Source organism: Lolium rigidum, chromosome 7 (assembly GCF_022539505.1).
Source record: "Lolium rigidum isolate FL_2022 chromosome 7, APGP_CSIRO_Lrig_0.1, whole genome shotgun sequence".
Classification (NCBI taxonomy): domain Eukaryota; kingdom Viridiplantae; phylum Streptophyta; class Magnoliopsida; order Poales; family Poaceae; genus Lolium; species Lolium rigidum.
Window position 1 is genome coordinate 31026396 of NC_061514.1, and position 27251 is coordinate 31053646.

At 44.3% G+C, this 27251-nt stretch overlaps 2 protein-coding genes across 2 annotated transcripts; both read left to right on the forward strand.

The window, feature by feature from the left end:
* Positions 1-14115: 14115 nt before the first annotated feature.
* Positions 14116-18915, forward strand: LOC124669913 (plastid division protein CDP1, chloroplastic-like). Its single transcript, XM_047206449.1, has 12 exons — positions 14116-14370; positions 15035-15148; positions 15248-15385; positions 15861-15965; positions 16061-16183; positions 16263-16631; positions 16723-16818; positions 16888-17013; positions 17159-17224; positions 17310-18050; positions 18142-18335; positions 18427-18915. The coding sequence occupies exons 1-12, from the start codon at positions 14116-14118 to the stop codon at positions 18509-18511; spliced, it is 2412 nt and encodes an 803-aa protein (XP_047062405.1). The 3' UTR covers positions 18512-18915.
* An 894-nt stretch (positions 18916-19809) lies between these two features.
* On the forward strand, positions 19810-21499 carry LOC124669914 (pentatricopeptide repeat-containing protein At1g12775, mitochondrial-like; the record flags this gene model as incomplete). Its single annotated transcript, XM_047206450.1, has 1 exon — positions 19810-21499. A coding segment is annotated over one exon (1581 nt), but the record flags the coding sequence as incomplete, so codon positions are not given.
* Between the last annotated feature and the right edge of the window lie 5752 nt (positions 21500-27251).

Sequence of the window (27251 nt, forward strand, 5' to 3'; positions counted from 1 at the left end):
TTTGCGAGATGCATTCTACTCATGCATATATGGAACAGATACTCCCGAAGAATTTGAGTTATGTTGGCAGCATATGCTTGCAAGTCTATGAAATGAATGACAACACACACTTGGAAAACATGTGGGGAAGCGAGAAAGACATGGGCACCGGTGTATTTTAGGCACAACTTCTTTCCATTCACAAGTACCACGGGACGCTCGAAGGACTGAACTCTTACTTCAAGACCTTGGTGCGACCGGGTGAATCAGTATACAATTTTGTGCAACAGTACGAATTATGCCAGAACCTCATGCTTGATAGAGAAGACAACTCAGGTTTCATAATGGAAACTACAACCGCTCCACTTTGGGGAAGGTGAGACAATTGCAGCAATTTTTTCAAAAATTTGTATTGTAGCATGTTAGTGAAGATAGCACTACTTGTAGCAATTTATATCCATTGAGACCAATTGCAGCAACTTAGAAAAATGTAGCAAGTTCTTAGTGTCCAGTAATTCACTGCAGTTTAAAAAATACTATAGAAAATTGTTTAACATTTCCTAATTGTATTTGCTACAAACAAATTAATGCAGCTGGAGCATTGAAAAGCAAGCGGTCTTTGTTCTACACAAGAGAAGTGTTTGACGGGTTCCAGAAGATGCTGCAAATGTCAAGCTGGATTTTATCCGCTTGAACGAGCTAGAAGAGTTGTGTTTTGATCTTGTCCCAAACTCCGGACTTGACGTCGGAACATACGAGTACAAGTTGGGTTAGAGGAAGAAACATACACATGTGGCTGCAACCAATTTGAGATGTGTGGACTGATATGCCCTCATATCATAAGGGTGATAGTTCACATGAATGTACGAAGCATTCCGAGAAAAGTACATGCTCCATCGCTGGTCAATGGCAGCAACAACACCTGTGCTCGATCCAGGGATCAGACCGGTGGCAAGTTTGGTGTTCCGGTGAACAACACTTTGAAGTACAACTCCCTTTGCAGAAAACTGAATAGTTTGGCAGCAGATTCCTGTATTGCTGATGACACATATGCAATAGTGTTAGACATGGTTGATGAGGCAAAGAAGGTTGTTGCTGCAATGCATAGAGCTAGAGTAGCTGGGCAGCAAGGTCAGGGAGAAGAACATGGGGATGCTACAGATCCAAGATCATCAAATGTTCATCATGAACAGCAGCAACATGGTAGCAACCTAAACCAGCAGCAGCAAGAGCAGCCAGTAGCACACGAGACACCTTCAAACAGCAATCTTCGTAACCCAACCAGAGTAAAGCCCAAAGGTCGTCCAAAAGAGAAGGAGCAAAGAAGGAAGCCACTAGTTGAGCTAAGGGATGAAGCTAATAAGAAGAGAAAGAAAAAAGGCTGAGGAGCCAAAGGTTATGAAAGAGCCAAAACCAAAAAGACAATATAGAAAGAAGAAATGCCCATTTTGCAATGAAGAAGGACACAACTTGAAGGAATGCGAGTATATGGTACTTGCAAAGCAATTTAAAGAAGCAAAAGACTCTCAACCGGAGAAGACAGTATAGATGACATAATTGAGTATATGTTACTTGAATTCAGGAAACTTGTAACTACTATTTTTTCTATATGTCAACATGAAAAAAGTTCAATTTCAGTTGTACAATAGTTCACATGTAAAAATATAAGATATATTTGACTGTCCTATTTGACTGTGTAGCAGATATATTTGTGATACAAAAGTAATAATGGAAGTTGTTAAGTTGATGAGTAGCAGATACATTTGTGATATATTTATTATTGTGTTACAATTCATGATAATGCTGATGAGTAGGAGATGGTTGTGGCAATAGTAGCAAACGTTCAAAATTAATGTAGCAAAAATAAATAAAAGGTGTAGCAGATGGTTGCGGCAATAGTAGCATAAGTGGGCAATAAAAGTAGCATAGGGAGGTTATTAATGTAGCTAAATGAGAAGATGCAATGGATCATCCAGATTTAACTGAAAAATGGACAGCATGTTGCCAGGAAAATGGACAGCTTGTTGCGAGGAAGATTATCAAACTGTGGAACAAGTAGCAAAAGAACAATTATGATAGCGCAGATTAATTGAACACAAAAAAACAATTTTCATAAAACACTTCAGTACAAAACAGATCCCAATGCAGTAGCTTATATCATTTAATCTCAGTACATGGAAAGCACCGTCTTGAGCGGTTACAAAAGGTGCGAGACAAACATCGAAACATGTTGTGGCCAACACTTTCAACTACATAGTTTATGAAGCTAGCAGTGCCACAAACGACACAAAATTATAGCCTACTGTGCGAACTAAAACTAAGCGAGGTATTTCTTCCTTTTAATCAACTCATCTTCCATCAGCTTTTCGACGGCATCCCTGCCCATTGTCCCTGTTCTCAATGAGAGAAGCTGCTACAATTCTCCTATGATCCGGGATAGCATTGTTATCAAAGCGAGCCATCACTTTTGAGTCAAAGTTCTCCATGAAAAGTTGTACAAAGAACCCACAATCAAACTCGCATCAAAAAAGGTGTTGGTGTAAGGATACTGAAGTTTGCACTAAAGTAGCAGCAGATATACAGTAATGTAGCATAGGGAAAACACTATTGTAGCAACATTAAAAGGTATAAAAGCACACTTACAATGTTGTTTGCTGTGGGTGCTCAATGTCAGCTAGGGTGAAATCATCCAGATTGAATCTTGTTAAATTGCACTCAATGAGAAGCTTGTTGAAGTTTATGAACTACATAAACAAGATACAAAAAAGAAAATTAGGTTTGCTACAGATGTAAGATATTTAAACATGTAATAACCTAAAACTAACCAGATTGGTAGCAAATTGTTCCAGCAAGCTACCATCCTTTGCACTTCTCATTGAATCAAAAATGTGGAACTTCTTTAAGCACAAGTTTATGCAGGGCACGGCCTAGTGATTGTTCTTCACAATTGGGAAGTACAACTACAAAAACAAAAAAGTCATTCGAAAAGGTAACACAAGATGAAAATGCAGCAAATAACAAATGTATGAATATATACATGAAAACATACAAGATCATCTTTTAATAGCTTGAACTTTGAGTTGAGAGTCTTGAACTCTTTCAAACAACCTTCTATCTCAAATGCTTGCTTGGATCAACACTCAACTTATCCTACATATGAAGGAAAAAATGGTGATACTAGAAACTAGTTACATGTTTAGGAAGGTAAAAAATACAGAGGGAGCATGATATGGTTTTGCTCACCACCATAAGCTGGGTAAAGGCAAACTTCTTCTTGGCCCTTGGATTATTGTCACCAATAATTTTTGCTTCACGGTTGAACTTCTCAATCCACACATTCATAACCTCATTGCTTAGGTAATGGCATGGCTTAAGAGAATCCAGGAAACTCTTGTATGAGCAATAGTAGCGTCCAATCCTCACAAACTCGGGACTGCAAATGCGAGAAAAAAGAAAGTAATTAGGGAAAACAAATTGAAAACACATCAGAAAATAAAAAAAACAGAGCAAAAAGGTATAGAAAAACTCACATAGCACGGTCCTTTGGCTGCCTCTTAAGCTTACGACCATGACAAATAAACTTATCATAGATGTCACGTGTATCTTGAGAGACCTTAATCTTCTTCATCTTTGGAGGAGTGCTGTCAGCTGGCCCTTTTGCTGCCCTTTTATGCCTGTTCTTCCTGTCATGTGTTTCAGGACCAGAAGTTGAAATGTTCTTGCCTGAAGATGTCTCATCGACTGTGGCACCTACACAGAAAAGAACAAAAATGTTGTTAAGAACAAAAACAAAAATGGAAAAGAAAAGAAGCATTTTCATTGACAGCTACAAAACCTGTGGACTTTGGATCAACAGGAGTGACAGGCTCAGCAATGACATCTACTACAGCAGCAGGGATATCAGTAGGGATAACAGCAATGGGGATAGCAGCAATGACAGCAGCGGGGATATCCGCAGGGATAGCAGCATCAGCATCAGCATGGGCAGCGGTGGGGATAGCAGCGGGAATATCCGCAGGGATAGCAGCATGGACAGCGTTGGGGATAGCAGCGGGTATAGCAACAATCACTACAAAAAATCAAACAAATCAAATGTGAGAAAATAAGAGCACAGTATATGTTAAGGTAGCAAAAAACAATGCTCAAAAACCCCCAGGAGTAACACCATTGATGTACTAAAGTAGCTACTAAAAGTATCCTAATGTAGCAAGTATAAAAGCGCTAGTGTAGCACTATAAAAATTGAACAAAAAAAGGAATAAAGCAGTGTATGTTAAGTAGCACCATTGATGTACTAAAGTAGCTACTAAAGTACAGTAATGTAGCAACTATATAAGCACTAGTGTGGTGCTATAAAAAATTAACAGAATTAAGGGTAAAAGGAAGTCTATGCTAAGTAGCACAAGTGTTGTACTAAAGTAGCACATGAAGTACCCTAATGTAGCAACTATGAAGCACTAATGCAGCAGGACAAAAAAAAGGTCACATAAAAGAATGAAAAAGTAAATAAAAGCAAAATGGAAGAAAAACATACTAGGCATATCAGCACTAGGCAACTCTCCAGGAGGACTCTCATGAGCAGAGCTCTCTAGAAGAGGCATCTTTGCAACACAACTCTGAGTAGGAGGGCTCTCGGCACTAGGCATCTCTGGAGCAGCCATATTTGGAGCAGGCAACTTGGCAGCAAGACCAAAAACAACATCCTTCGTAGCTAAAGAAGCATCAGCAGCACTGCATGCAGCAGGAATCCCTACAGCAGAGCCATCAACCGCATCAGGTGTTAAATCGGCGATCTTATTAAAGTCGTCCCATTCAGGGGTGCCAGGCTCAAAAAGGTCAAAAGGGGGGCATCAGGGGCCATGGCAAGTGCATTTTCCCTACAACGCTTAGCAGCATCATCTAGGACCGGAGATCTCGCAGGGCTATCAACAGATTGATGTTCACGGGCATCCTCAGATGGGCAAGAGGAGTCTCTAATAATAGCTGGCTGTGGAACATCCGGTACAGCGCGGTGTGATGCAACATCACAATCTCTTGGTGCAAGCTCAAAATCACAATCTTCTGAGTAAGCTGTAGGAATATCATCATCATCTGCAGAACCATCCTCTTCTGGATCATCCACAGCAATATCAGCACCCTTAGCCTCCTCCTCATCAACATCCTCATCACTAGAGTCCTTGTCAGACTGCTCATCATCATCTGCAGAAACATCCTCTCCTAGATCAGTGTTTACATCTCCATGCATACCTTGGAATGTAACACTTGGACCTTCTTGTGTCTGCGATGCAGCATCAACATCACAAAGGAGAGCAGCCATCCTTTGAGACTGCATACGCTTGACACCAGCTACATAATTCTTGTTTGCTATATCAAATTCAGCAGCAAACAGGGTCTTGTGCTTCTCATGCAAATGCTTATAACGGTCTGGAACCTGAAAAACATAATCATTTAAAATGTAGCAAAAATGATATATGAGCAATTCATATTAAGTATTGTAGCAGTTCATATAAAGTATTGGAGCATAAAAACAGATACAAAATTTACAACACCAAAAAACAAAAAAGATAATCTATAATTAGCAACTACAGATCAGTAGCAACCAAATGTGCATAAAGGTAGCAAAGATGTAACACTAAAGTAGCAACAATTAAACAAGATTGCAGCATAAACAATACCTCAAGTTCCTGGCTGCTAGGGAAAACAAGCCAATCATTTAGTGAGGCTGAACGGTTCACTTCAGGTTCAACAGGAGCTCCCTCGGCACGTCCAGGTAGTACATTTGCATATGGTGTTTCACTTATATCAAGGAACTACACACATAACAAAAAAGAAAACAACAAGAAAAAACATGATAAGAATCCTAATTGAAGCAAGTAAGAAAATAGCAAAAAAAACCATGGAAATACAGGTTACTTCCTTACCGGTCTCCTACCAAAAACCTTGGTGTTGTGAAGAAACAACTTGGAAAGGTCACATTGAACTGCAAAAACAAAATCACTGGATTTGACATGACAAACTCTTGGCAGTGAATAGTCTATGACATGATTGCTGGGAGGAAACTGAAGATGGTCCAAATAGATTATCTGCAGAAATAAAATAAAGAGAAAAACAGTCAACAGTACGTGAGCAACCAAAACTTTGCTTGTAGAATTAAGTGCAGGAAGTGAAACAATTTGTCGGAATGGAAACATACACCAAGAGCAGCAAATGGGCCAGAGATCCAAAACTCAAACTTGGGATTCCCTTTTTTAAGAGAAGGAGTCTTTAACCTTTTCTTCTGCATCTTCTTAACCTCTTGCATCAACTGCTCCAGGATGTACTCATCCCAGGCATATTCATGGTTTCTAGATGGATGAAGCATGCTAGCTAAGTAGTCCATACCAACATGATTGCTGCTCTTCGGATCAACAACAGTAGCCATACATAGGAGGTCCCATGACCTAACTATAGTATCCTCATCAGTATCTTGACAACCTTTCAGGACCTTGATGGTGGTAGGAATATCAGGTCTAGGATTAGAACCCCTGTAGACATCTCGAAGGTCACTTTGTTCAAACTTTTTGAGTTCAACAACTGGGGTTTGCCCTGACCGTATACCAAACACCTTGGTAATCATATCTCTGGTGAAAACAATCCGCTTCTTCCCAACTCTGAACTCACGGAGAGACGGTGTGATATGTTGCGCAACATAGTCTATGAGCTCATTCGGTATGTTGAATGGTGCAACATTTAGTAATGAACTAAAGGCACTTTTCTGCTCGATAACAGCTCTTTTCTCAGGCTTCAACTCATCTTCAACACCACGCAGACGCTTCGCAGCAAAACGGTCTTTCGAAGTCCACTTAGCCTGATCCTCTGCACTAGGCACAGGTTGCTTCCCAGCTTTTTTGGAAACCTGAAAAAACACAAAATGAACAAAAAAATAAGTGGTGTATCAAAAACAAATGAATCAAAAAAATGGAATAATGTAGCAATACGCATACATTTAACAAAAATGATGCACATGGACATGGACAGAAATAGTTTGGTACAAACTACCATAAACAAACACAAAAATGCTACAATGGACAGAAATGCTACAATGGACAGAAATGCTACAATAAACAAACACAAAAATGCACATGGACATGGACAGAAATGCTACAATGGATCCATGAGCACACTACAAAATAACTAACAACACATGAACATCTGCTGGTAGAATAAAAGGAACATCTGCTAGTTCAGCCTGATATTTCAGTGGAAATACTCACATCCATCTGTAAAAAAAGTGGAAGTTTCTTCCTTCCTTGTCTCCCAATAGATCAGAGCGCCTTCTACCTTCAATACTATGCCAGAAATGACAGAAATAGGAAGGAAATTACATTAGTGAGGGGGAGGGGGAAACATGCTTCAGATCAAGGAGGGCATCCATACGCAGCAGAAAGGGACAAAGAGATGGGAGGGGAAGCTACTCACCCGAAGAGATCGGCAACGAAGAAGAACCCGACGCGGAGGAGGAGATCGGCGCCGATGAACCTACATAGCTAGGGGTTCAGAAATCGAGCGAAAGGCGGGGAACGGGGTCTAGGGTTCCATGAGAGGAGCACGATAGGAGCACGAGAGGACGACGAACCTCTACTACGAAGCTTGGCGCCGCCGTTCTCCAGTGGGCGGAGGGAAATCGTCGGCGGCGGCGGTTGAATCTCCCAGAACCGCTCCCCAGCGCCACTCGCTTCCTCCGCCACCTCGCGCGAGAGCGTGATTAATGAGTCGCGGCGAGGCGCAGTAATGAGGTCGGGTGCGGCGCGGTCCGGTGCGGCGCGGTCCGGAGGTCGGGTAAGAGGACGACGTGGCGCACGGTGAACGGTTGGATGGAAACGATCCAACGACCGTCGAGTGGGAGGAAAAGAGAGTTGTTCCCCCGGGGAACGTGAGCGTTTTCCTTGAATAATCTGCCTCCAACATAATATGAGAACAAAATCATTTTCACTGTCATAATTATACATACTTCAAATGAGCTTGCATGTGCTTCTAAAGAAATATAAACATTTTCTTGTATCAAATGGGTATTTGCTTCATGGAAAAAACATATTGATTTGAAAATTACATGGTTTACAATGATCAGTAATAAACATGGCTACTTGCTTCCTGCAGCAGCACATGCATGAATGCGGCCACCCTCGGTGAATTACATTCTTTTAAAGACGAGTAACGACAAATGTTTTCAATGGTTATGCTACTTGCTTTCTGCTCTCCCCGTTTGCTTCCACACAACAAAAAGAGAAATCTAGGTTTCAGTTTTCTAACATCTAGGCAGACTGCATACACCACCAGGTGATGGTGACAATATGCTTCCTTTCATCGTCGTCCTACTTCATTCGGTCTTGGGTGATGCGCCCTTCTGGCTGTAGCCGTGCTTCCTTCATATGATGTTAATGCTAGTTTCCAACGATGGTCGTGCTTCCTTGTGAGTTGAGAAAGCGCAAATATCTAGTAGAGCATACCCAACCATCAGTCAATAACGATTTTTCTCCAATCATCCTCAAGTCCATCCACTACATCCCTCAAATGAGCCCACACACAACTAGTCATCATCATTGAATCTTGATCAACATCATTCATGATTTTTGTATGCGCGTGCTGCAAAAGATATCATAGCATGATACCAATGTGAGATTGTAGAAACTATGTAAAATCAAACACTTTGTACTTCCGAAACATACACATCAAATTTGTTTCTATGCAGCATATTAATAGAAGCATCAGATCTGTTTGTATGCATCATACTGAAATTTATGTAGAAGCGGATAGATTTGAAAAGTAGAATATACAATGGTTGCTTCCATTTTATCCGGATATGTATCATCGTCAATGTCTAATTTTTCAGAAACATGGTAAACATGAAGAATGAATACAAATCTTCTTGGATATGTGCCATAGTGCAAATAAATAAATATGGTTTCCTTTATCATATCTATGTTTGTTCATAGTAAGTTTTATGCCACGCTATAACTGTATTAGCGGAAACATTAATGCACGTGTGGTATGTGTAAACAAAACCCCGTCCCTATGGATATAATAGTTCATTGATTAATAAGATGATCAAGGTTTCATGATCATGCGACTAAGTAGTCATTAATAATGGAGTCCTGTTAGTGAACATGATGAACACACACCGGTTAGGTATTGCAATGTGATCAAGTCATAAAGTTCAGCATTACGATACTGTCATGAGATGTTGTAACCTAATCCTTAGACCATGAGACTATATTTAATCGCTATCACTTGCAGCTGATTTGATATCATCAACCGCTATTTCATAACAGGGTAGTCACAAAGGTGGTACTCAAGTATGACAATGAGATGGGTTGAGGCATATGAGCCAAGAGCGGAATTTGTACAATCATGTGATGGATAGATACGATAATGTGCCCACTCGGTATTATCATATCAACACCGCTTGCAAGCAAGTGATTAGGTCACATAATAATGAGTTGAATTGTGTTTGTCAGTAACGAGATAAAACAAAGGTATAGTGGATACCGAAGATCAAAGTCTCGGACAAACAAATGTATCGTGTTAAAAAAGGAATATGACTCGATGTTGAGGTTCAAACGATAAACTTAATTCGTGGTTGCATAGGGACCTTTATGGTTTTTTCCAGAACCCCTAATTGGCATTATTCGGAGAGTCGTCTCGATCATGTCTACGCATTCTCGAACCCATAGGGTGGCACACTTAAGGGTATATGACGCTTCGAGATTGATTCGGTATTGTTCGAGAATAGGAATAGAACACAAGAATTTTTCCGGAGAGGAATCGGAATAATTTCCAGGGTCAATGAATAGATCGGAGACTTAAATATATGATGAGTATTTAATTATATGAATTCAATGATTAAATAAAAAATAAAAAGGGGCAGCCTAATTGGGCCACCATTGGGCAGCCCAATAAGGGGGCCAACCGGGCCACATGACAGGAAGGAAGGGGGGCGTCCTGGTGGGGCCGGGGAGCCCCAACCCTAACCCTAGGGTGGCGACAAGGAGGGGGCGGCGGCTGCCCTTGGTGGCCTCCCTCTCCTCCCGTTACCCCTATATAAAGAGCTTGGAGTATTCTCCTCCAACTGCACGCTGTCATGCTGCTGGAACACCGGTCCGAATCTTCTTCTTTCGCTGCACCGTTTGACTGGAGCCCGGGAGACGTCTATACAACGTATGTGTGTAGAACTGTGGAGCCACGATAGTTGAAGTGCTTCATTGTTAGACTTCTTCACGACCTTGAGGTCGGCATCGACGTACAACTTCATCGACAAACGTTCATTGTGAACGTTATGCTTTTGGGTCTTCCAAGGGTATGAACACCGATCCCCTCTGTTACGTTACATCTCCATATAATAGATCTTGGCTATATCGTTCTATCGTAGGATTTTTTTTGTTTTTTTGCATCGAAACCCAACAATGGAATCTATGCGTAGATGTATATGTACGGCTAGAACACATAGCAATATGTGGGCATTGATTCTCCAACTATTATCCTCTTAAGCGCGACTGCTCATCACTGCGGCATTGTTTGATGAAGCGACCTCGACCAACCTCACGCGTACACTTACGTGAAATTGGTTTCACACTTGATATGTATTTTACTGTATACATATATTAATTTAGGTAAATCTATGACATAATTTTATAAACGGAGGGGACACATTTTTGTATGTGAGAAAATAACTTGAGATTTGACCTTCTACGTTTCTAAGGTATTTTACAATGGATGTTTCTAAACACGATATCCTACATACTTTGCTTATGTGGCACCACATTAAATGATGCAAGATAGAATTGTATCTTAACTACTAAGAGGAGTACAACACTTGCACATATGTCATAGAAAAAAAAAACAATAGTAGCCTAATCACATACATGCATGAGTCCAAACGTTATTAAATTTAGATACAACACTACTAAAAAACAATGCATTGGGATACTTGTCTAACACACATGTCCACCTAGAATAACACGCTAAAAAACAATACTACCTCCATTCTAAAGCAGGCTTATATTATTTGTATAAAATTAAACTATGTCAAGTTTGACCAATTTTTTACCAACATTAACATGTAAAATAAAAAATCAACATCATTAGATAGATAATAAAATATATTTTTATATGGTATCTACAAAATATCATATTTTTAAATATATTTTTCAAAAAGTTTAGTTAAATTTTACTTGATTTGACATTTTTTTAAAATGCCTTAAGCACAGAGGTAGTACATTATAAAAAGCCTAAATTTCAAGGTAGGTTTAAGAATTCCGCTGGTGTGATATCTGACATAAATGTGACCTCTTCTTTGAGACTCCTTCCTTGGGTCACGAAATGGTACGCAATTGGGATTTGGGTACGGACATGGCCAGGTTATGAAAATCACATGAGGAAACAAAAAGCAAGCAAGAGGGGTGCTTTCATATCAAAGCACATACATTACAGAATAAAGACAACGGGGCACCTGTGCTATTACACACAGACACATCGTCCTCTATCACCAAAGATCGGGCGCACTTGAGCTAGGTCCACGGAAGAAAACCTCGATCCATCTCGCACGCACCCTCCTCCGGTCCGCTCTCCCTCTTCGCCTCGAGTCCTAGACGATGCTCACTGGCGCTTTCTCCCTTTATTGTAGGGCGAAATTATTGGTCTTTTGGGATATTTGGTGAAACACCGAAACCTACAATAACTAATGATCTTTATTAAACATCAAAACTAAAACTGTACAAAACATTTTTTCCTAACAAATATCATTTTCACTTTAACGATACAAATGAATCTTTATTAATAATAAATATGGGAATCGTACGACAAATCGTACCTTAATATAATTGAGAAATTTTGTTTATTAATGCTGCTAGAAATACAAAGATAAAGCGAGAGAGATGAAGAACTTCTTCCACGAGTTAGACTAGTGTTTCTCTATCTTGGGGATTAGGCGCGGTGCGCCGATATTTCACTCACTACACGGTCAACCAAATGGTCATGCATCATTTCCCGGGAAGTTTAAGCACGTGTTTTTTCATCCCCAGAACTGGGTATGGAGGTTTCCCCGGCAACCAAACAAGCCCTAATTGCAACATGAAAAATTCTTTGAGCTAGGGGGGCATTATCAACAAAATCTATGCAAGCCGATCCTAGCCACAACATTATACCCATTTCTCCTCCCCTTTTTCATCCCCGCCCAAGGTCCTAGCTCAGCCAACCACACCATGGATAACACCACCCAGAGTCAGCCACCTCCTGCCATCGCGTAGGACGTGTAGAACTGCGCGCCCTGCCTGGCGTGCCCTCTCTGCCCGTCCAATCTTCCATGCCCTCTGAATCCCCCCTTCCCAATTCCTCCTCCATGCCAGTTGAATCCCTCCTTCCCAAGTCTTCCTCCCACTGTGGTCATCGTCATCCCACAGATTCAGAACCAGGCTCCAGCAGGTCCCTTTGGAACATTCCTCCTTACCGCTCTCCCACCGCCGCTAGCTGTACTTGAACATGCGTCTCATGTATCTTCATGGATCGAGCGCAAGAGCAAGAATCTTCGACCAACCGTCCTATCTTTGTATTCTTCCGTACAACTAACCCCATTATGAAAACATTATTTGAGCTATGGCGGGGGGGGGGGGGGCGATGGCCCCTGCCCCAACAAATCTCTTCCACTATATGGTACTCGACGTCCCTGAGATGCAGAACCAAGCCCCAGCAAGTCCGTTTCAGTTCATGTTAATGTGTCAGAACAATTCCAGACATGTAGTCGCCTCCGCCATCGCGGCGATCGTCATGCTGGTCCTCCGGTGCCGTCGTCGCCACGACGACGACTCCACCGACGTGGAGTCCGCGTCGGTGTCCCGCTCCTGCTCCTACAGGTCGTCGTCGGCCTCATCGTCGGCCGCGTAGGCGGCTCATGCTCGTCCGCCTGCGCATGTGTAAATAGTCGCCACGTAGTTGTCATTGAGTTTCAGTTCATGTTAATGTGTCAGAACAATTCCAGACATGTAGTCGCCTCCGCCATCGCGGCGATCATCATGCTGGTCCTCCGGTGCCGTCGTCGCCACGACGACGACTCCACCGACGTGGAGTCCGCGTCGGTGTCCCGCTCCTGCTCCTACAGGTCGTCGTCGGCCTCATCGTCGGCCGCGTAGGCGGCTCATGCTCGTCCGCCTGCGCATGTGTAAGTAGTCGCCACGTAGTTGTCATTGAGTTTCAGTTCATGTTAATGTGTCAGAACAATTCCAGACATGTAGTAGTTGTCCTTGAGTTTCAGTTATTGTTGAGTTTCAGTTCATCGTGGTCTGGTCATTACAGTTTCAGTTGGCTTGTGATGACTTATATGAGTATTATTATTATATAAGCTTACCCCATCTGCTGAATTCTCAACGATTTAAGATTTAGATATTGTTCACAGTTGCTTTTCATCCAATTAAACTTTGACGTGTGGGATCCTCCCAGCTGAGTTCCACCAAGGCTTTCGTGCCCAATCCACCTTGCTCACCCAATCCGACGTGCCCAACTCCTCCTCCCTGAACTTTTGAGCTACGGCGGGGAGCGGGGGGGGGGGGGGCATGCCCCCCTGCCCCAACAAATCTCTTCCACTATATGACACTTGCCGTAACTCAGATGTAATGTTTTGTGTGTTGTAAGTATGATATTTCACGGTACCCATTGTCTGGGCAGTCTTCATGTATGCACATTTACCATCAACCATCAAAATTAGCAAAGTATGAACAGATGAAATATTGGATTATGTGGACTTTGGAATGGAGGTGAGAACAAAGGACACGTTGAAGCTGAAGTTTTGTGTGCAGTATATGTTGAGACACTAGAGCTTAGCGTACATGTAGTTTCACGTTGCCTAATTAATAATGGCCCTAGTTAGTTGCTAGGAGCCGAATGCCTCCATGTCAGCGCCTGGAGTGGTGTTACTGTTACGCACTCGGTCCACGGAGGCAAAACCCGATCCATCTCGCCGGTCTCCGGCTCCGCCTCTCGCTGACGCTTTCTCCCCTTTATTCCTCCCCAAAACCCACCCTCCGCGCATGGAGGCGCGCGCACCGGAGACGCGGGACGGCTAGCTAGGTCTGCCGCCCCTCCCTCCACTCCACTCCGCTCCCCGGCGGCCATGGCGATGCCCACGGTGGCCGCGGCGCTGCTCCACCCCGCGCTCGCGTCCCCCTCCCCGGCCTCGGCGGCGCGACGCGCGGGCCTCCTCGTCGCCGGCGGCAATGCCTCCGCGGGAATCCACCCGGCGGGCGCGCGGCGAGGGGCGGCGGTGCGGGCGAGGGTGGCGGAGGCGGCCGCCGCGCCGGCCGCGGCCGAGGGGTCCACCAGGCAGGACGCGCCGCCCGCGGTCGAGATCCCCGTCACGTGCTACCAGGTGAGTCAGCCCGTTTCCCTGCTCGCGAATCCGAATTCCCCCGAAATGCGGCCATGCGGCTCCGCATCTGCCGCTGCTCGATCTGGGCTGGGTCGACCTCGTCCCAGTCCAGCCCCGTTGGTGCGGCTGCGGGGGTAACTGCGGATTTTGCCATCGTAATTCAAACCTATCCCCGTTGAAAATTGGCACCTGTAGTAGTACCTCGTTCGAGCCCTATTCAGTTGATGCAGTTACGGATTAATTAATGATGATTTCACCCTCGTAATTCAAACTCATTAAATCCAGGCGCCATTGGAATTTTGCGCCGGTACATGCTTCCCTGGAGAGGTTCCGAGATTTAGTACCTTTACAGTTACAGGTCAATTGGTCAAAAGCGGCTGGATCATGTGGCTTCATTTTCATGACACATCTGTCTGATCTGGGTTAGCTCGTCCTAGTTCCATTGTGTTGATACGGTTACGGAATAATTATGGATTTTATCATTGTAATTTAGAGCCACTGCATCAAGACACCGTTGAAAATTTTATCCGCTCTGTAGTTTGACTCCTTTTTTGGAGTGTATTGTCGTGGATGGGTTCCGAGATTTTGTACTTTTTCCAGGTCAAAAGTTGACTGGAGCATGTGGTTTCCTTTTTATGACGCATCTGTCCAAATGACCATGCAGATCCTGGGTGTTACAGAGAAGGCCGAGAAGGACGAGATCGTCAAGTCAGCAATCGAGCTGAAGAAGTCCGAGATCGAGGATGGGTACACCGAAGAGGTGTCTGCTTGCAGACAGGTTGCTCACTGAATTCGTGGATATAGCTTTGCTTGGTTAATTTGGTGGGGGAAATGCTGGGTTGTGGTTTTTGATGTTTGCGTGCTGCTTCTCTGTCAGGCTCTGCTGGTGGATGTGAGAGACAAGCTTCTCTTTGAACAAGAGTATGCAGGGAGCAAAAGGGCAAAGGTTCCACCCAGATCCTCTCTTCATATACCTTGGAGTTGGCTGCCTGCTGCCTTGTGTGTCTTGCAGGAGGTAATGTGTAACATAAACACACTCTAGTGTCATAAGATTCATATATACCAACAAAGGACTGTTGCCATCTTTGGTCGGTTTAAACTTGGTTTAGGCTTTTCACATCTAATATTGCATGGATAGTCACTATCATGGCATGCTCTGTTCTCTAAAATCTACCAATACAGTAAATATTTAGTGCAGTCGGTTTGAAAAGTTACAGAGTGTTTTCAGTTTATTTTTGGTTTCTTGAATCCTAATAAACCAGAATCATGGCAATTTTATGGTCAGTGCCTGTATTATTAATGTAAGGAATATGTAGATACTGAATTATTCCCATCATTCAGGTTAGGTAGGTTTAAATCACTGAAATGCGATTGATGATCAGTTTGAGGCTTTGTGAGATTTTTTGTGGTTTGTGAGATTTTTGTGGTTATGTATCGGCCTATTTGTTTATCGTCAGTGTAAGATACCACATGACAAGTATTCTTTGCAGGTTGGAGAAGAGAAGCTGGTTTTGGACATTGGTCAGGCAGCTCTACGACGCCCTGATTCCAAGCCATATGCTCACGATGTACTTCTTGCAATGGCACTTGCTGAAGTAAGTACTACACAAGATTAAAGAAACATAGCTGTTTAGTACAATGCTTATCACGTCTTCGGTAATTTTGAAAAATTCAATGTATTTGCCTGTAGTGCTCCATTGCAAAAGCTAGCTTTGAAAAAAGTAAAGTATCTCTTGGCTTTGAGGCTCTAGCACGTGCTCAGTATCTTTTGAGGAAAAAACCCTCTTTGGAGAAGATGCCCCTTCTTGAGCAGGTAACATGTTGTTGCTTTCACCTTACAGATTTTCTCACATATGAGATCTTGTCATAACTTCTCTTGTTGGGTGAACTAGATAGAAGAATCACTTGAAGAGCTTGCACCTGCTTGCACTCTAGAGCTTCTAAGCCTGCCTCGTACACCTGAAAATTCTGAACGCAGGCGAGGTGCTATTGCAGCTCTCTGTGAATTGCTTGGACAGGGCCTCGATGTTGAATCATCTTGTAGAGTTCATGATTGGCCTTATTTCTTGAGCCAAGCAATGGAAAAGTTATTAGCCACTGAAATTGTGGATCTACTTTCTTGGGACTCTTTGGCTACAACTCGTAAAAACAAAAAGTCATTAGAGTCTCAGAGCCAACGGGTGGTAGTTGACTTCAACTGCTTCTACAGGGCAATGCTTGCACACCTTGCATTTGGATTTGCAACCCGGCAGACTGAGTTGGTACCTTTTTTTCTCCTACTCATATCCTATAGAAACCGAATCATACTGTCTTTTGGTTTTGCATTCTTTAATTTACATTGCGTCTGTGCAGATCAGTAAAGCGAAAACCATCTGCGAATGTTTAGTTGCATCTGAGAACACAGACCTGAAATTTGAGGAATCTTTTTGCTCGTACCTTCTTGGAGAGGTGACAAGCTAATCTCAATTTCATTAAATTTACTTAAGCGCATTACTAGGACTAAAGGCTAGCTCTCAGGAATCTGGGACCACAGTTTTTGAAAAGCTTCAGCAGCTTCAAAGTAATGGAAGTTCAAATTCAAGGAATTACGGGTTATCTAAAAAGAAAGACAGCAGTGACAAGGTTACTGTGAACCAATCACTGGTATGCTACATTTTTTATGCTATGTTTCAGAGCAAATAAGTTCTATTATGCTAGATTAGTGTTGTATAGTATATTAGTCGGAAGTTATACTGTGCCTGTATTTCTGTTATAACTTTCTCATGCCAGACAAATATGCCATTACCAGGAACTGTGGCTGAAGGATGTGGCACTCTCTCGTTTTGCAGATACAAGAGACTGCCCTTCATCTTTGGTTTGTGCCATGCTATTTGTAGTAATCAAACCCCTCATAAAATTATCTATGGATCAATTTGAATATCGTCATCATCTTATGACAGGCCAACTTCTTTGGAGCTCCGAAGCGCATCATTAGCTCTTCCAAGCAGAAACTAGGAGCTACACGAGTGGTCTTTCTGAGCTCTCAGACGTCCTCTAATGCCTCCCTAAGCAACAGAACTTCAGGGCAGCAGAATCCAAGATTAAATTCTACCAGCCATCTCGGGGAAGCTGTAAAGCAACTTGCACCGACCACCCTGGGAGGCCATTCACCAATCGAAAAGCCAGCAAATGGTTTAAGTACAACATCAGTTCCTCTGAAGCGCAATCCTGGGTCCCATCCTGTAAGAACCTTGGAATCATGGGGCTTGACTGCAGATGTTATAGGAAAAGTCGCATATACTGCACTCCTGGGCTTTGCCCTGTTTGGTACTCTAAAACTGCTCAGATTTCAGTCTGGGTACACAAAACCTGTCTCCTCAACTAGAGAATCTGCAGTAACATCTTCTCTGAACGAAGCATCTACATCAGAAGGTTCTTATATCAGCAGCAGCGTCAGGAAACAATTTGAGAAGCTGTCAAACATGCTTTGGTTGAACAGTAGGCTCCATTCGAGAAGTGAAGAAAGTAATTCATCTCCTGGTTCTACTGATGTGGCCGCTGTAGCTTCCAATGAAAGGATGTCTCTTCAAGAAGCAGAAGCACTTGTGAAGCAGTGGCAAGATATCAAATCTGAAGCTCTTGGCCCTGACTATCAAATCGATATGCTCCCTGAGATCCTTGATGGCTCAATGCTGTCAAAGGTAATTTCCTTTTGTTAAGCACATGTAGTGGCATATGGCTAGTTCATGCATAATTGTGCATAATCAAATAACCATTTCTTGTGTTGAGCAGTGGCAGGATTTAGCTTTGTTAGCAAAGGATCAGTCCTGTTACTGGAGATTCGTTCTGTTGAATCTCTCTGTTGCTCGAGCTGAGATACTGCTGGATGAGGCTGGTGATGGTGAAGTAGCAGAAATCGATGCTGTGCTCGAGGAAGCTGCTGAGCTTCTCGATGACTCCCAGCCCAAGAAACCTAGTTATTACAGGTACTTCAAAACATGCCATTGCTGTTGGTCACTGCTCCCATTCTTCTGTAAAATGACTATGGTACTGACAATCAGACGGTTGTAATTGCAGTACGTATGAAGTTCAGTACACACTGAGGAGGCAGGAGGATAGATCATGGAAGATCTGCGAGGCCATTGTCCGGGACCTGACGTGACTTCTTCCAAAAGGGATGGCTAATGCAACAACTGCAAGATCGCAGGGCGAAGTTCCAACATATTCGAAATACATAGGTTACTCATAGGTTACATTTGGATCAGTTTGAAGCTTTGAACCGATTTGAGCACGTGCAACAGTTTGGTGAGCTCCATTGTGATGCCCGAGCTGCTCATGGTGATCTTCAGCATCAGGATCTGACACGATGCTACGTTAGTACAGATGCTAACTTTCTGCTGATATCGCATATATAGCTTTTACTTCTTTCCCACTTGGCCATTAGTTTTACGACAGTTTCTTTCTTGGAGTGTGACTGCGAGTACACCACATCCACATGTAACTGAACCACATCCACATGTTCATTGTTCGGAATTCAAATGCAGTTTCCTACATTTTTCCAGTGTTTAATGGCGAGCATCTGATTTCCGCAAATGTGTCTGAATTCAAAATCGTTGGAATTTTAACCTTCTGTTCAGGCTCCACATACTTGTTTCAACTCTGATCCGTGTTAGATACTTTGAGTCTGAACCCCGCAAATGTGTCATGTGTTCTTCAGATGCATGCGTTTGAACAGATTCCTATCCTCAACCACTGCATAGAAGCTGTGTCCTCCTATAACTATGCGTGGCAGTCTGTTTTCCTACTGGTGTAAAAAAATACTCCTCCATTCACTAATATGATATTTTAGCTTTTAGTAGATTCATTTATTTTGGTATGTTATAGTATATTTGTAGTGTGTAGATTCACTCATTATAGTGTGTATCTAGTTCACTTTAAAGTGTCTAAAACATCTTATATCTGTAAACATGTACCAAATAAAGGTGTAGTTTGCGATGCATGAGCTCTTGAACTTATTCTCTAATCCTACGGGAAAATAAAGTTACCATATAAGGAAAATGCTGTGGTTATACAGATAAAATAACAAAGACTAGCTAGACAAACTATGTGATTCCTTCATCGTGGTGCAGCAAAGCAGTAATTTAACATATTTCTTCACATCTTTTCAAAGGAAGGAATTATATACATCTAAAAAAATAACTCGAGGAACTACCTTTTTTAGGGGCAACTCGAGGAACTACCTGACGACTGAAAGCTGGCCATGCTCCTCCAGTTCCGCGACTCGCTGCACAGCTGACCATCAGATGATTCAGATCTCACCATCATCCACGCCGTAGCCTATGCCGTCCCCGGCGTCACATCGCCACCGCCGCCGTCCGAACTCGCCTTCTCCTCCGCGCTTCGCCGCCGCCCTGCCCCCGCCGCTCCCATTCCTCCATGGCCGCCGCCGCGTGGCCGGCGGCCGCCTCGGCGGCGCGCGCGGCCGTGCGCACGCTCGGGCGCTTCATCCCCCGCACCTACACCCACTCCACCACCGCCGCAGCCGCCGCCTCCTCTCCGGCGCACTCCCTCGACGACTACAACCGCCTCCTGTCCGCGCTGGCGCGGGACGGGGACGGCGACGGCGCGCTGCGCGTGCTCCGCCTCATGCGCCAGTCCCCCTCGCCCGCCGCCTGCGCGCCCACGGCCGCCTCCTACGTCTCCGCCATGGCGGCGCTCTCCAAGGCTGGGCGCCCCGCCGACGCGGCCGCGCTCTTCGACGACATGCTCGCCCACGGCGTGGCCCCGGACCGCGCCGCCTTCTCCCTCCTCCTCCACATCTACTCCTCCCACCTCGCCCTCCCCTCCGCGGCCCACTCCGTGCTCCTCTGGATGTCCCGCCTCGGCCTCCCGCCCTCCCCCATCGACTACGCCGACCTCGTCTTCTCCTTCTGCCGCGCGGGGCGCCTCCCGGACGCGCTCCAGGTGCTCGACGAAATGCGCGCGCTCGGCTACCCGCTCACCACGCACGTCTACGCGCCCATCCTCCAGGCGCACTGCGCCACCGGCGACATGCGATCCGCCGACGCGCTCATCGCCTCCATGCGCCTCTCGGGGTGCCACCCGGACGTCGTCATCCACAACATCTACGTCCACGGGCTGTGCAAGGCCGGGGACTTCGACGCCGTGGATCGGCTCATCGAGGAGAGCCACCTCAACGGGTGGGCGCCGGACGCGGTGACGTACAGCACCTACATTGCGGGGCTCTGCCGGTGCGGGCGCGTCGAGGACGCGTTCCGGCAGCTCGAGGTCATGGTCGCCAAGGGGCTGCAGCTCACGGTGGTCGGCCTCAACATCCTGCTGGACCACGCCGCGCAGGAGCTCGACATGTCAGTGGGCAACGAGGTGCTGGAGCGGTGCGAGGAGCTGGGCTTCGAGGTCGACGTCGTGACCTACAACACCGCCATGGACCATTTCGGCAAGGAGATGCAGTGGCTGCGCGTCCTCAAGCTGTTCGCGGATCTGCTCAAGAAGCCCGTTGCGCCTGACGCGCACACGTACAACATCCTGATCTCGGGCCTGTGCCGCGCCGGCAAGTTCCGGCTCGCCAAGTTCGTGTTTGGCTGCAGGGGGTTTGTGGCGGACACCGTCACCTGTAACATCCTCATCCATGAGTTCTACGGGGCTGGAAGGGAGGACGAGCTTGGTTTTCTGTTCTCTGATATCAATGCGGCGAAGATTGTCCCGGATACGATCACGTACAATACGCTGGTCGATTGCCTCTGTAGGTCTGGGAGGAGGTCCCAGGCCGCCAATTTGGTCAGGCACATCGATGAAGGATACCCTGCGGAGCCTGTAGCGCACCTCACATATTGGCTGGTCAGGAGTGGGCATGTTCCAGAGGCCTTGAGGCTTTTTGATGACATAGTAGCGCAAGGAGTTGCTTTGGATGGAAGGGTTTTCGCTAATGTGATCAAGGCGTTTTGCAGAAAGGGTCCAGTGGATTGCGCTGACATGACACAGCTGTGTTCTGTGTTGGATAGGATGCTTGGGATTGGGTGATCTCCTCTTAGTCTTGCATAGATTGGTTGGCCTCATTTTTGAAGTTGTACTGTTGTATTAGTTTGTAGGAAACAGCAATCGAAAGTTAAACACCTGTTTGGTTTTTCTCCATGCAGTTCTTTTTTTTTTCACTACCTATACCAACATAATACAATCTTTCATACGGAAATCTGTTGTGGTTCATCTTTGTAATAGCATAATTTGCAACCTAAGTAATGTATTGCTTGCCTCCTGGGGGTGGTATCTCTGGGGTTTTAGTGGTTCATCTTTGGTAAGTTGGATATTTATGTGGCAGAATTTATCCTTTTAATTTTATCAAGCCATGAATGATATAGGTAATTTTACATAATTCAAATCTTTTCGCAGGTACTTTCAATTATTGCATGCCCATGCCTAGTGTGATGTGGCTATGAACCTTGACCAGAGGAAAATTTATATAATGTTGGTATCTTGTAGACTGTTTGCTGTTATTTCTTTGCTAGTTTCCTTAATTCAGTCCATCGCTACTTCCACATCTGTTTGGTCTATGAGTTGGCGTCCCATATTGTGCAAAAGCAATTTCATTACAGCCCTGAAAAATGCAAAGAAAAAATTGTTGGCTGATGGAGGTGACAGTGTATCTGCTGATGGGAGGCTCAGAAAAATCATCTGTACAAGATGAGATGGCGGTTATTACTGGCATATTGCCTGACCTTGAGAAGAAGGTAAATAAATTAGATTTAGTTCATGTTATCAACTCCATTATGATCTTCAACCTATTGTTGAATGAGTGCAGATGTTTTTTCTTGGTTACAATGAGCAACGAGATCTCTGAACTGTTTTGATTCAGCTTGAAGACCTGGAGCAAGCAATGGCAACCCCATGCTCTCAAATTGAGGAGATTATGAAAGCATTGCTGCAAAGGCAGGTGATATGCAGAATGCTGGCAGTGCGGTGCCAAGAGCTGCATCTTTGACTTCTTTGCAAATGGCTGGAGTAAACAATGGCTTTGATTCCCCAACTATGTCTACAGCAGCAACATCTGGAGGAACTGGAAGTACTGTTACCAACATCGGGGTTGTAGGCAGAGGTGTCAAGCGAGCTAATATCTAGCCTATTTCTGCTGAACCTTGTCCGAAGAGACTTGCAGCGGATGATTTACCATCTCAGAAAAGTTGACAGAAGAAACAACTCAGATGCTCACCCTGCGGCACAAGATGCCGAGGGTTCCGTGTCAAAGTAGAGTTCATTTTCGTTTGCCCTACCTTGTGGTAGTAACTCAAACTTGTCAGAGCTGTTAAAATGTAAAGTAGCTTGAACTGGTGATAAGTTTATCAAGCGTGACAGTTGTTGGTGGCTGATGCATGTAATGTAACTTGTGCTTTTCCAAATGAAGCTTCTTGCGAGTCACGTTTTCACCGTATATATTTTCCAAAGACAGTTGTTGGTGGCTCGCCGCCTCGTTCGCCAGTTTTGCGCTCGGAGGCGGAGCGCGTGAAGTGGATGCGCTTCGAGTGAGCGCGCAAGCAGTTGGCCGCGCAGGTCAGCGCGCAATGGGGACAGCGAGCTCCCGTGCGGTGGCTCGTGCAGCACGCCGCGTCCCGATAGCAGCGACGACGCCGTTCCCGTGCTTCCATGTCATCCAAGGGATTAGCAAGGTGGCAGAGGCGAGGCCCTTGCAAAGCGGCTTGGGTGTGTCCTCTTTTGCTCGACACCACCAATCCATGACGGAAGGCTCATGGTCTGGTGCCGTTGCGGTCATTCTTAAGCGAGGACCTCATGCCAAACCTATCGGGCAAAGGAGCACTCCAACAAATGAGAAAGATAAGGAGGATGTGGATGGTGACAGTGACAAGGACGGTGATGAGATGGGAGGAGATGAAGACGATTTTGATTTGGATGTAGCGTGGATTGATGCATATTTCTTTTATAAACTTGACACCTTTTTAAGTCTGGTCGATGTTGTGAAGGGGTGCTAACGATTTGTGAAAATTTCTTCCTACAATCTTGTGTCTATAGTCTACTATCTATTTTGATCACGATTAGCTAGCTCTACTAGCAATCTGGATCCTGACGTCGGTCCTGTAATACAACTCCGCCCGTTTTATCTAGGCGTACTTCCATTGTACCAGGCTACAAGTAATAATGGTGCACCGGCCGTAGGCCACTTCATTTTCTTCTAATGTACTAATGCAATCTCCCCTTTGAGCAAACTTTTTTATGATGCAGCAAAATATTTATGAACCCAACAATTTCTGCTTCCTACTTTTGGATATCCACGATGCAAACAAACAAGATTGAAGTGCCGAAACACACATATGCAACTAGAATCAGATTGGAACAAAAGATATTTGGGTAGTATAAATGCTATCTTTTCCATAATCATGGGAGCACATATATATTTTGTTTTTATTTTGAACCGTTGCAAGACACGGTCAACTTTCATATAATAATAAGAGATTCATGTCACAACGAAAGATGACAAATTAAACCAACAAAATTTGATTAAGAACATGCATTTCATCATCATATATAATATAACTGAACGACGATGACGACAGGAGTTCCACACATGATACTGTAATATAATCGAACGACGACATGCCGGAGTTCCACAGGCAAATATATACATCAACACATATCTCGCTGCACTTCCCTGAGGACTTCTTCATTCTCCTTGACAACGTGCATGTGAGGGAAGAAATGGTAGACGGAGAAAGCTTCCAGTCGCATGGAAGGGAGTTCTTCGTCCTGCTGTGGAGCGCCGACCCTCACACTCACTTGGTCGTGGCGCCGTACCACGCGCGACTCTGCATCGAGGGGCTCTCCGTTGAGGCATGGACAGTAGATGATCCGGAGCACATGATCGGGCGGCACGGGACCGTGCACTTCATAGAGGGGCCTTGCGTGTGTCGCGAGATCACCTCCACGCTCAACGTGTGGGTGTGGACTCACGACCTGGCGACCATCCCTCGCCGCGACGTCTTGAACCTCATGAGCACGTCGCTCGACTGCGATATCGGTGGGGTGGCGGGGCTCCTGCCGGACTTCCGCCGCGGCACGCCAAGCGCGGAGCTCGACGATCCTCATCCACATCAACATGGTGGAGGACTTCACCGCCCTAGGGCGCGCGGCAACGGCAAGTTCGGTGGCCGCACGCGGGCACCGGCACCCCGTCATCGGCTACGACTGGGAGCTAGGAAAACAAGACACAAGCAAGCCTCATACTTTAAATTAACCTAATTGATAGAGTATACTAACAATTAACCTAATTGACATATCATGTATATCACTTATAATAAACATTTTTACTTATATTTATAACATCCTTTCGTTAAATCTATTATTATTTTAATGATATAACTTTCCCATACAAGACACATTCTTATTCTTGTAAACTGTATAAATCTATTATTATTATTATATTTATAACATCCTTTCGTTGTTGTTGTTGTTGTTGTTGAAACATTAACAAGTAAAAAAAATCTTAGTTATATCGAGATACAAAATTTTCATACAATTCCCATATTTACTGTTAGAAATATGTATTGGCAAACTGAAAAGGATATTTGTTACACAAAATTGTGTGAACAATTTAGTTTGGATGTTTAATAAAAGGCATTAGTTAATGTGGGTTTCACCATGTATCCCAAGAAACCTATATTTTCACATTATAACACCAATTTATTTATATATGTTGTCTATGTACATGCATCATTTTCATGGCGGTATCAAATATCTATAGAACATCGGAGAGTGTTTTAAGACTACACATGGACCTGTAACATCCTCATCCATGAGTTCTACGGTGCCGGAAAGGAGGACGAGCTCGGGTTTTTGTTCTCTGATATCAACGCGGCGAAGATTGTCCCGGATACAATCACGTACAATACACTCGTCGATTGCCTCTGTAGGTCTGGGAGGAGGTCCCAGGCCGCCAATTTGGTCAGGCACATCGATGAAGGATACCCTGCGGAGCCTGTAGCGCACCTGACGTATTGGCTGGTCAGGAGTGGGCATATTCCAGAGGCCTTGAGGCTTTTTGATGACATAGTAGCGAAAGGAGTCGCTTTGGATGGCAGGGTTTTCGCTAATGTCATCAAGGCGTTTTGCCGAAAGGGTCTGGTGGAATGCGCCGATATGACTCAGATGTGTTCTGTGTTGGATAGGATGCTTGGGATTGGATGATCCTTCTCTTCGCATGACACAGCTGAAGCCCATAACACCCGACGTGCAGACATAGCTGAAGCCCATAACACCCGACGTGCAGACATACAACATTTTGATTTGATGCCTATGCCGAGCTGGCAAGTTACAGCTTGTCAAGTTCGTTTTTAGCTGCATGGGGTTTGTGGTGGGCACCGTGACCTGTAACATCCTGCTCCATGAGTTCTACGGTGCCGTAAAGGAGGATGAGCTTAGCTTTTTGTTCTTTGATATCAAAACAGTGAAGATTGTCCCAGATTTTTTTTTTTGCGAATAGTCCCAGATATGATCACATACAATATACTTGCTGATGGCCTCTGTTGGTCTGGGAGGAAGTCCCAGGCCACCAATTTCGCCAGCCACATTGCTGAGGGCCCCTGCGGAACCCGTAGCGCATCTGACATATTGGTTGGCTAGGAGTGGACATATGGGAGAGACTGAAATTGTTTGATGATATACTAGCAAAGGGAGTTCCTTTAGATAGCAGGGTATATGCTAATGTGATCAAGGCATTTTGCAGAAAGGGTCCATTGGATTGCACGGACATGACACAGCTGTGTTCTGTATTGGATAGGAAACTTGGGATTGGTTGATCTTCTTGCTCTCACATAGATTGGTTGGCCTCATTTTTTTAAGTTTGTATTGTTGTACTAGTACTAGTTTGTAGGAAGCAGCAATCGAAAGTAAAACACCTATTTGATTTGTCTTTATACAGTGCTTTGTCAGTGCATATATCAGCATATTATAGTCTCTCATACAGAAACCTGTTATGTTCTTTTCTTCAATTTTCCCTTTAATGATAAAGATGTTCTTATTTGGTAACATGTGTCGAAGTTCTGGCCATGTAATTCATCAACAACACATTGTCAGTTACACTTTCCTTCCAATCTCATGTACGGAGTATAATACTTGCTTAGTGTGCAAAACTGTGAAACCATAAAAGTATGTAAGGTGAGTAGGTTTTGCCGTTTCTTTTATGTTGTTACTCTTCACAGTCTTCAGACGTGTGGGACCTGTTCATAGAAAATGCTTAGAGTTTCTTGCTGAGTCACATTTTCACTGTATAAATTTTGCATGATTATTATGGGGTATGCCTTTGTCTAATAAAACAGTCACGGTATAAGGAAAGAAACTGGCTTCAGAACACAGATTTTCTTTTTAACTGGATTCAATATACTAATTGGATTTAGTGAGTAGGGAACAGCAAATGAAAGCAAAGTATCTGTTTGGTTTTCTTTATGCACTTTTGACATTGTGTATATCAGCATAATATACTATGTCATATGGAAATATGTCAAGTTCCTTTCTTCAAAGTTTCCTTCAATATATAGAAAGGGTCCAGTAGAATGCACATATGTGGCTAAAAATTGTATTTCTTTCTTCAATGTTCCCTTTCAAATATTGCCTCTGCAGGTCTGGGAGGAGGTCTGAGGTGCCAATTTGGTCAGGCACATCGATTAGGGCTACCCTGTCAAAGACTTATTGGCTGGTCAGGAATGGACATGTTTCAGAGGCCTTGAGGTTGTTCGATGACATGGTAGCGAAAGGAGTTGCTTTAGATAGTGGGGTTTTCGCTCTGTGATCAAGGCGTTTTGCGGAATGCACATATACGACACAACTGTGTTTGGTGTTGGATAGGATGCTTGGGATCGGATGATCTTTTTCTTCCTCTCACA